The 10,523-nt window shown below is 51.3% G+C and overlaps 1 protein-coding gene across 1 annotated transcript; it reads right to left on the bottom strand.

Moving 5' to 3' along the window:
• Window positions 1-253: 253 nt before the first annotated feature.
• On the bottom strand, window positions 254-5,540 carry Ubap1l (ubiquitin associated protein 1 like). The gene is made up of 5 exons (XM_048332573.1): window positions 5,299-5,540; window positions 3,987-4,529; window positions 2,274-2,483; window positions 1,980-2,081; window positions 254-670 (listed from the first exon to the last, which is right to left on the bottom strand). Exons 1-5 carry the CDS (start codon window positions 5,416-5,418, stop codon window positions 536-538), a joined length of 1,110 nt encoding a protein of 369 aa, XP_048188530.1. The 5' UTR covers window positions 5,419-5,540; the 3' UTR covers window positions 254-535.
• Between the last annotated feature and the right edge of the window lie 4,983 nt (window positions 5,541-10,523).

The raw sequence follows: 10,523 nt of genomic DNA, 5'->3' as shown, positions 1-10,523 counted from the left end.
TCCCCCCTTTCCTTACTAGCTCTCTGTCCAGGCTGGACTCAAACTACTATCTTCCTATCCCCACTTTCTGTATAACTGGGATTAAAAGCATAAATCATCACTCTGCGACAAATCTTTCTACTTTTCCACGGAAAACTGAAGTTCAATGAGGTCTTGAGTCAGACATTAACAGCACCCAGATCAGACTCACCGCATCTGACCCTTTCTACGCCAAGACCAAGAGTCTGTAGAAGTTAAAAGATAAGAACTTCCCACCATTTATTTAATTTCCTCAGAATGAAAATGATGAATGCACACTGTTTTAGAGTCAGCTGTAGGTAGTTTTCAAGGCTTGGATGAAAACCCACCATCCATGCCACAACCCAGAAGCAATGCCTTCAACGCTTCCAGCTGATTGGTTGGTATTCACTTGCCTCCACCCCCCTCCCCCACTTCCCAGCATGCACTGTTTCACTGGTCTCATTTGAATAATACCAGGATGGACTGCCAGGTGTGGCACTAGCCCGGTGGCCCAGGCATTGCAGTTCCTCCTCGGTCACTGGGCACAGGCCACCAGCTCGTCCAGGGCTTGCTCACGACGGTTACCGTGGACCAGAAGCACCTCCTTGATGTGCTGCTGCTGGAAGCCCATGTCGCTGAACTGCTCCCAGAGGCGCAAGAACTCCCCTGCCTGCGGAAGAGGAGGCAGAGAGGATGCTGGGAGCGCCCTCCTGAGGCCCAGTGCATTCATTCTGTCTCAGAGAGAGCCCTGGGCCCCTCTGGACAGGTGAGTCTGATCCTGGGTAGTCCCCGCCATGTTCCTGTCCCTCTCTTACTCTGCTCGACCCTCCCTGCACCCTCCTGCTCATTCCCTGTGTTGGGGTGCTGAGGCAGGACGATGAAGGCTGCCTCTGGCACCAGAAAGGCACACAGCCGGAGCCCAGGGGCGGTGTCCATGTTCTGACAGCCAGGTTTCAGTTAGCCTAGCCTCACTTTCCCTCCTCCACTGACCCCTGCCTGGGAGCCACTGCTCTTCTGGCTGTGGGCAGTGGTATTCACTGGGCATGGAGGGTTTTCAGTAGGGTTTGCTGCTGTCTACATTTTGGGTAGGCAGTATATTCTCGAGTTTGTGCATCTCCGTACTGCTCCTAGAAGGGGAGGGGTATCCTCATAAAGAGTAGGCTTTCGAGAATACATGTTGGAGCCGGGCGACGGTGGTTCATGCCTGTAATGCTAGCTACTCAGGAGGCTGAGATCTGAGGGCCGCAGTTCGAAGACAGCCCAGGAAAGAAAATCTGTGAGACTCTTATCTCCAATTAACCATAGAAACTCCACAAATGGAGGTGTGGCTCAAGTGGTAGAGCACTAGCCTTGAGCAAAAGAAGCTCAGGCACAGAGCCCAGGCCCTGAATTCAAGGCCCAGGACCAGCGCACACGCACGCACACACACACACACACACACACACACACTACATGTTGGCAAGTCCTCAGTGGCTCATGTCTGCCATTCTAGCTACTTAGGAGGCTGAAGTCTAGAGGATTTTGTTTCCACTCCAGCCTGGGCAAAATGTTTTCAAAACTCTTATCTCAGCAGAAAAGGCTGGATGGCGGGATGTGCCTGCTATCCTATCACAGGGAGCCTAAATAGGAGACTGTAGTTCAGGCAGGCCTGGTCAAACTGCAAGATACTATTTCAGAAATAACCAGAACAAAACAGACTATAGTCCTGGCTCAAGCAGTAGAGTGTTGCCTTTCAAGGGTGAAGCCCTGAGTTCAAATCCAAATACCACCCCCCCCACACACACAAAAGAATATGTGTTGCACTGCTACCATGAAGTCAAACCAAAGCCTTGCTCTCTTCATCTCCAGTTGTGTCCCCACCACGCCTGTCTCCCTCTGTCCCCCTCCTTTAGCCATGCTTCACCTCTGCTCTGGGGAAGGTGATGGGTGCACCCTCGCCCCTCCCATCCCCTGTGGCCAAGGCAGAGGGTCCGGCTCACCTGGCTCTCGGAGAACTGGAACAGTTCCAAGGCCTCATCCACCAGGGCCTCCTGGTAGCCCTGCCGCAGCAACCTCTCCTGGGCACTGAGGTAACTGAGAAACTGGGCAAGAAGTAGACAGAGAGGAAGGACGGTAAGAGCCACATGGCTGGCAGAGTGGGGGAGAAGGCACCCCAGGACCTCCTGGGGGCCTGAGCTCAGGGTTGAGTGGACTGGGGGCACTCCTACAGGAGGCTGAGGTTCTGTTTCTAAAGAAGGAACCAGTTTAAGATGGAAAACCATGTGGCCACTCACCTGGCTCAGGCTCTGTCTCCCTGTCTTCTGCAGAGCCACAATGGCCCTTCCCAGGGGGTAACCCAGGGCGACCACCGGTGCGATGAGGTCCTGCTCCTCTTGGCTCAGGGCAGACAGCAGGTCATCTGCTGAATCAGGATGCGATCTGTGGGGGTTTGGAGGCTGGGGCGTCCCCCTAAGAGGTGGCAGGCAGGTGTACGGGCTGAGGGACTGAAATACAGAAAGCTGGCATGTCACTTGCCACAAGAAGGGACACTCTGCTCAGGACAGAAGGGCTTAGAGACCTGCACACTCCAGCTCCTCACCATTCCTTCACTTCACATAGACAGTCTCAGACATGCCTGGCAAGGCTGCTCTGAGGCTTAATAAGACAAGCCAGGGGCTGGTGGCTCACACCTGCAATCCCTAGCTACTCAGGAAGCTGAGATTTGAGGATCGAAGTTCAAAGCCAGCTGGAACAGGAGAGTCTATGAGACTCTTACCTCCAATTAACAACCAAAAGCCAGAAGTGGAGCTGTGGCTCAAGTGGTAGGGAGCTAGCTTTGATCACAAAAATCTTAGGAACAGTGCTGAGGCCCTGAGTTCAAGCCCCAGGGAGTATTTTAAAAAAGGTCTCTGTGTGTGTGGGGTGTGTGTGTGTGTGTGTGTGTGTGTGTGTGTGTGTGTGTGTGTGTGTGTGTGCTGGGAATGTGGTTTATCGGTAGAGTGCTTACCTAGCATGCATGAAACCCTGGGTTCAATTCCCCAGCACCACATATACAGAAAATGGCCAGAAGTGGCGCTGTGGCTCAAGTGGCAGAGTGCTAGCCTTGAGCAAAAAGAAGCCAGGGACAGTGCTCAGGCCCTGAGTCCAAGCCCCAGGACTGGGAAAAAAAGAAAAGACAAGAGCAAAGTGACAGCTTTGCAGAAACTGAACTGTCAGCAGGGGAGCAGAGCTGTGGCTCAAGTGGTAGACACCTGCTGTAAACCAAAAAACTAAGCAAAATTCCAGCCCCAGTACCGGCAGAAAGAAGGAGAAAGGGGGGCAGGCAGAAAATAACAGATGCAGTCTATTATCTCATAGATACTGAAATCAAGAAGTTAATGACCTGATGCAACACTCAAAGGAATTTTTTTTTTTTTGGTACCAGTCCTGGGTCTTGAACTCAAGACCTCATGCTCTCAAATGGCTTTTCTGCTCAAGGCTGGCGCTCTACCACGGGAGCCACAGTTCTGGCTTTTTGTTGGCTAACTGGACATCAGAGTCTCTCAGGTTTGTGTGCCTGGGCTGGCTTCAAACCCTGATCATCCCATCTCAGCCTCCCGAGGAGCTAGGATCAGAGGTATCAGCCACTGGTGCCTCTCACTATATATAGTTTTGGCTTTCTCAACCCAGAATCTGACAGGAAGTGCTTGATTGCTGAGCCTCTTAGTTTACCAGTGGCTAGTGTTGGGAAGCCCTCGATGTGAGCGGCCTCTAGCAGATAGCACTGACCACCCTTTTGGGTCAGGTCTGCTGCTTAGGTGCCTGGAATCAAAAAGGAAGGCCACCCCATCCCTGCCCTGAAGTAATTCCCACTCCATCAGAAGCTCCAGCACTGAGTAACTACAGTCATTACCGTCATGGGGACGGGAGCCCCTGCCCAGGCTGGGGAGGGGGACTCTCAGGGAACACGCTAAGCCAAGGGTTGCAGGAAGGGGTGCACTCCAGGGGAACAGGGGAGGAAAAGTTACCGCCACCGTGGGCTTGTGGCTCCTCAGGGGGGGCATGGCTCCGGCTGTGGCAGGTCGCGGGGGCAATGCGGGAGTGGCATCCGGGGAGGGTGCGGGTTCCGGGCACGGGCTCAGCGCGCAGTGGCCACGGAGGCGGTGCAGGAGGGCGCGGGGACAGGTGGCCATGCTCTCCGACAGCCGTCTTCGAGCCCCGGCCAGCTCAGACTTCACGCTGCGCAGCCTGGCCAGCGAGCCCCCGCGGCCGTGGGGACTCGGGCTGGGGCTCGCTGGGCAGCCGGGCTGCGGATGGCCGTGCTCCAGCTCTTCCTCACTGGCACCAAAGGCCTCCTGCTTGGCCTCCTCCTCTGGTGGTGGCTCCGCAGCCCCGGCCTCCAGGCCTTCCACTGGGGCCGGCACAGGGGCCGGCTCGTGTTCTGGACTGGCCAGCAGGAGCCAGGCTGGAGGGGCGGAGGCTGTCCCCAGGTCACCGCCCTGGTGAGGGCCGGGGCCCGGGATGGCAGCCTCTGCGCAGAAGAGAGCTTTCCTTTCCAGGCTGAAGTCATGCTGGGGAGAGAACAGGATGTGAGGCCCTGGCCCAGGCCGGGACCCAGGGGAGCTGTCAGATCAGGGCTTGCCAGGCTGGGCCAGCTTCTAAGCTGAGGGACATCTGCATGATCGACAGTAATTTCAGGGCCAATTCCGGCTTGAGAGACAAAGGGAGGGGTGAGTTATAGGATGAAATGTAAGAGCCAGTATCTAAAACCCAACAGCCGGCAGCTGGAGGCTCATACCTATAATCCCAACCATTCAGAAGGCCGACATTCTGAGGCTCAAGTTTCGAGGCCAGCCCAGGCAGGAAAGTCTATGAGACTCTTATCTCCAATGAACCACCAAAAAGCCAGAGGTGGAGCTGTGGCTGTAGAGATCCAGCCTTGAGCACACCAACTAGTGCCCAGACCCTGAGTTCAAGCCCTAGGACCAGCACACACACACACTAACTAAATAAATGCCCTTGACATTCCCCACATCACTAAACAATAGCGAACTACCTTTAAGGTCTCCAAGAGAACAATGTTCTTGGTCAAGAAGTGTTCCCTGGTCCCAGAGCCATCTTCCACTGCGCAGTTAGCCCTAGAAACCCCTCTGGCAGTCACCCCTCTTCAAGGAGTAGTATTATCTGTCACCCTACACCCTGGCTGCCATCCATGGCTACTCTGGGGCCCAGAAAATGTAATAATCTAATCACGGTTGAACTCTACTAAGTAGGTTCAAGCATCCTCAGACCCAAGCTCCAGGGAGGAGGAGCTAAAGAGACCCAGAGAGGCACACTTACCATAGATCCTAGCAGAAGCTCCCTGCAGGCCGGGACACTGAGCTCCGGTGCAGGGAGAGGCTCCGTGTTGACTACAAAGCCCTTGGGCACCTTGAAGGGGACACTCTCTAGGGCATTCATTCTGTCAGTGTGGAGAGGGCTCCGTAGAGCTGGGCACGACACCTAGAAGCAGGGAGAGAGGATAGAGTTAAGGACCAGGCTCAGGAATCAAAGGGCCTCAGCACTCTTCTATGTGGTGGCTTAGCCCGGTGACACAGGGGAAAAGAAAAGGTGATGTGGCTAGTGCTGTATGGGAGGAAATGAATGAAAACAAGAGCATTCAGATGGATAGCAACTGCCTGTTTCAGGTCTTAGTCATGTGCTTCCAAAATACTGTTTGTAGCATCAATTCTAAAGCACCTTCTCTAATGAGTTGTCACCCTAGCACTTAAAGAAGAAATAACATCAACAGACACCAACTCTTTTTTTTTTTCTTTTTTTTTTCTTTTTTTTTTTTTGCCAGTCCTGGGCTTGGACTCAGGGCCTGAGCACTGTCCCTGGCTTCTTTCTGCTCAAGGCTAGCACTCTGCCACTTGAGCCACAGCGCCACCTCTGGCTCTTTTCTATATATGTGGTGCTGGGGAATCAAACCCAAGGCTTCATGTATATGAGGCAAGCACTCTTGCCACCCCATTTTTTGTAAAATTTAAAAACTGTAAAGTATATCATTTTGTAAGTAGAGGCATGGCTCAAGTGGGGGAAGGCCAGCCCATTGGCCAGGAAGGGGAGTAACAGATCATTTATATTAGCATTGTCCCCAAAAGATTAAAGCTCAAACAAGATGTATAAGATCTTTGAATCTAAAAAAAAAATTACTAAGGTAGGGCTGGGAATATTGAGCGTAAGAGGGCAGGGCGGGGTGGGCTCATCGCGACTACACACATCCGAGGCTTTCACGTAAGCCCTACCCCAGCTTTTCCACCCGCGGGACGGGAGGGAATACGGCGAGGGTAAAAGGGCCCTACAATTGGCGCCCTAACGTGGGGCCACGAGCCCACGGGAAACGTAGATTTAGAGCTACCAGTAATTCCTTGGATCGTATTTTCCGGGTGTGTAGTCCTCCCATCGGTAGGGAAACGATGGGGCAGAGCCAAAAGCTGGAAGACTTCAGAACATGCTGCTGGCCTTTTTAAACTGGCTGCTAGGGAGAGGAACAGATTTTCCGCTGCCCGGGGGGATGAGCTCGTGTGCGGGTCCGGGACGGGACCAGGACCCCCAGGGCGACGGTGGCTCGAGTCTGAGCCTGGGGGGGGGGGGGAGGGAATCTGCCCTGCCCCTGCTCCCTCCCCTGCTTCTGAGGCCTGGGAAATTTACTGGACCCGCCTACCTAACATCCCGTTGTTGGCTACTCTGCTTTAAAAGAGACACAAAGGCTTTAGGTTTTTGTTATTGATGTTTCATAAGTTTGGGGGATTCACTTAAATTCAGAGCTTTTGGTGGACAAAGGAGAGGTTTTGGCCGGTGGGCTCCTCCCGCCCTCACCCCAGGTGCTGCGTTCCTGGAGGCTGGGCGTGGCTGTGAGACCCCAGCAGCCTGTCTGCAGTCTGCAACGTGAGCCTGAATCTGTGAAAATCTTTGTTTCCTAGGAAAAGTTTCTCTTGTTTTTTAACTGACCACGTGGTTCTAATATATGGGCAAAATAATATCATTTTGCCACTGGAATTCCAGTAGACTTACATGGCCAATTCAGATATTTTTTCTAAGCGCACTCAAAGCTTGTGCACAACTGTGTGTGTGTGTGTGTTTGTGGGTAAAATAGGTAAAATCTAGCATCATGGTTTAAAAGTTACTCGCCTTTTTAACTACTACGTTAACTTGATTAAGTTCTGTGTTAAACTTTCCTTTGCAGCCTGTAGGTGGAGTTACAGCAAGGAAAAACCCCAGGTTTTTAACCCAAACTGATTGTTTGGGCTCAAACAAATGTGTCTAAGAAAACCTCCAAAAAAAGTTCTAATATACAGCATATGATATAAGTACAAAGATGTAAAACCAGTGTGTTACTCTTTATGTTGTTCTCTATGCTACAAGTCAAGTGTACATCTGTTCATGACAATTCTTTGATATAGACTAAGATTTTGCTTTTCCATTTTTCTCTCCTGTGCTCTCATAAACTCTGTAAGCTCGAGGGATCAGAGTCATTTTATACAAATGTGACTATTAACCTAAATTTTCCTGACCCAAAATTAACATTTTGCTTCATAGGATACAGGTCGACATGTGTGCTAGCTGTGTGGACTGTGGCAGCCCGTGATTACCCTGGCTCTGCCTGTCCCAAGATTAGAGCCGGGTTCATAACAGTCCTATCATAACAGTTACTCCAGGTTAAAAACATCATAGTTATGTTGGTGGCCACAGGGTTGCCTTGGGATTTTGTGACAAGGAAAATCTGTTTAAAGTCATCATCCTGCTTAAACCAGTAGGGCATCACCCTACAAAAGCCACAGTACACAGTAAACAACCAGGAAATACTGGGAGATTTCAAATGTCTTTAAACAGTCTGTGTAGAATCTTGCAGGCAACCCAACAGGAGGTGTGACAGCCTGTCTGGAAGACTCTCTGAAATGCTACTACAGCCTGGCCCAGATCCAACCCATCTCTCCTGCCTGCTTCCATCACACATGACTAATGAAGCCTGCTGATCCAGGATGGAAGACACGGCCACTGCTGATGCTGAGACTTTTACATTGTCTTAACCTTGCCCTCTCGATTGTTATTCATTGTGCTCTCTTCCACCTGCCGGTAAGATCAAATGATATGATTTGATTTGATGGCACATGGATCTCATTCAGTCTGCTGTTCTCTAAGTATAAACTCCGGCAAGTGGTTGCTGGTCAATTCTCAACAAGTTACAGGTGAGCTCTATTCCTATTGTTCTCCTTGTTGCTTTAATTGGATATAAAAAGGGCTTTTATGGCTAGAACTCCTCGGATTGCAGTTCGAAGCCAGCCCGGGCAGAAAACCTCTCTTAAACTCCATCTCTCAACTAACCAGCAAAGAGCCAGACTAGAAGCTTGGCTCAAGAGAACCAGCGAAATGCTGAAAGTGGCACTGTGGCTCAAGTGGTAGAGCACTAGCCTTGAGCAGAAGTGCTCAGGGACAGTGCCCAGGGCCTGAGTTCAAACCCCATAAATGCCAATGGGGGCAAGCCATCCCAGCAACAGGCACCTAGATCCCTGGGACTCAGCCAGTTCAGGGAACAAGGACCATGGAGAGGAGTAAGAGGAGAATGATGTCACATCCTAAATGGAGTCACTTTATCTCACCCTTTCAAAGTTAACCAGAGCCCGGAGATTAGGAGGAATAGTTGTACCCACCCAATGTCCATACCTGTCCATTTTCCTTTTCCTGCCAGTTGTATATATGTATATATATTTATTTTAGCCTCTGACTGGCTACTCCAAACTGGTCAACTAGCCCTAAACACTTCCTCCACATATCCCTCCTTCCTTGTAATTAACCACAATTGGGTTTATGTTCCAAATGGAACTTTTCTGGCTTATGCCCAGGGTATGTTCTCCTATGTCATTCGTGTTAACTAGCCCTGTGAACTTGTCAGCCTTTTGCCTGACCCTTTCAAAAGTCTCTTTTAACAGGATAACATCCCTCACTGAGGTCACCACCTGGGAACTTGCAGTTCAAGGCCATCATCTTTCAACACAGATCTGGACCCTGGAGGCCCCAGTCCTAGGGACTCCCTGATGTGCCCAAGCTACAGGAGGTAGCCAGAGGAGACCATGACACCCTCTGGCCCTGATAACCATTCTCGTAGAAATGATGAGGACTTTTACCAACCAAATTGGACGGTACCAGGCCAAATGACGAATCAGGGGCCCCCTTTCAGCAGGAAGTAGTTCCAGAAGAGATGACCTTTGTCCATACTCCCAGCCTGGTGCCCTCCTCTGTTATTTTATTATTTTTTATTTTTTTGGCCAGTCCTGGGCCTTGGACTCAGGGCCTGAGCACTGTCCCTGGGTTCTTCCTGCTCAAGGCTAGCACTCTGCCACCTGAGCCACAGCGCCCCTTCTGGCCGTTTTCCATATATGTGGTGCTGGGGAATCGAACCGAGAGCTTCATGTGTAGGAGGCAAGTGCTCTTGCCACTAGGCCATATTCCCAGCCCCCTCCTCTGTTATTAATTAAAACAGAAAGGGGGGAACAGCCCCCATGACCAGTTAAGGACAGCTATGCTTAAATATCTTAAATTTAAACTAAATTTTTTTTTCTCCCCAAATCAGTGAAGGAAGGCGCTTTGCATGCGCCTTCCCCGATTGGGGAACCAAACCAGTTTGGATATGAGCATTCGCTCTGGAGAAATGTCTTCTCCTTGTTCTCTCTAGGAAAACAAAGACCGTGGTGGATTTCTTCCTGCTCTTCCATGGAAACACGGGAAGCCTACCTGCGTACATCAGCGGTGGACCAGCGCCGGCCCTGCTTGCTTCCTGGACTCTGCCTTGGCCTCTTTCTGGTGCAATGTTTTGCTGTGGCAATATTGCCTGCAGCCTTGCAAAAGAACTGGAATGGAGTATTATTACATTGTCATTTCCCTTTTGTCTCTCCCCTGTTGCTAAATTTAGGGGTTCCAGTTGGAGGGAAAGGAGTTGAGGGTTTTGACACCTTGCTTCAATGTTTATGATAAAATGTTTACTAACCACATGTGTTAAGTTACCAGCACCCTGACTGCCATGGAGCTCCAGAGCCCAAACCTGCTTTTACCTCACCACCAGAGAAGGGGAGTGCTACCTGCGTTATCTTGAGTGGCGCAGAAACGGACTAAGAACTCCAATTTTCCCCGAACTGAGCCAAACGGGTGGCCCCTCCACCTGCTCCCCCTTGTGGGAGAGGCCCCACATATGCCTTACATCCACATTTGCCTTTTGTCTACATATGCCTTATGTTTACATCGCCTCCTGCTATTAAAAAAACAAAAAACAAAAACAGAAGGGGGAGATGTGGGGCACTGCCTGCAGCGCTAAGAGGCGGTCCTGGCAGGGGCCGCCTGCCCGCTAACCCCGCCTCCCACCTCCACCACGTGTATGCCAAAAATGGCACCGGGCGGAACCCAGGAGGCGGTCCTGTGGGATGTGATGTTAGCCCGCAGAGGAGGTCCTATGACGCCGCCCTTGGATGGACAGCTCATGTCAGCCTGTCACTAGTGTCTAGCTAGCCACTCCAAATCCCTCCCCTTCC

Source organism: Perognathus longimembris, chromosome 23, assembly GCF_023159225.1.
Source record: "Perognathus longimembris pacificus isolate PPM17 chromosome 23, ASM2315922v1, whole genome shotgun sequence".
In the NCBI taxonomy this organism is placed as follows: Eukaryota; Metazoa; Chordata; class Mammalia; order Rodentia; family Heteromyidae; genus Perognathus; species Perognathus longimembris.
The sequence above is the reverse complement of the archived record's forward strand: the minus strand, read 5'-3'. Positions and strand labels throughout refer to the sequence as shown.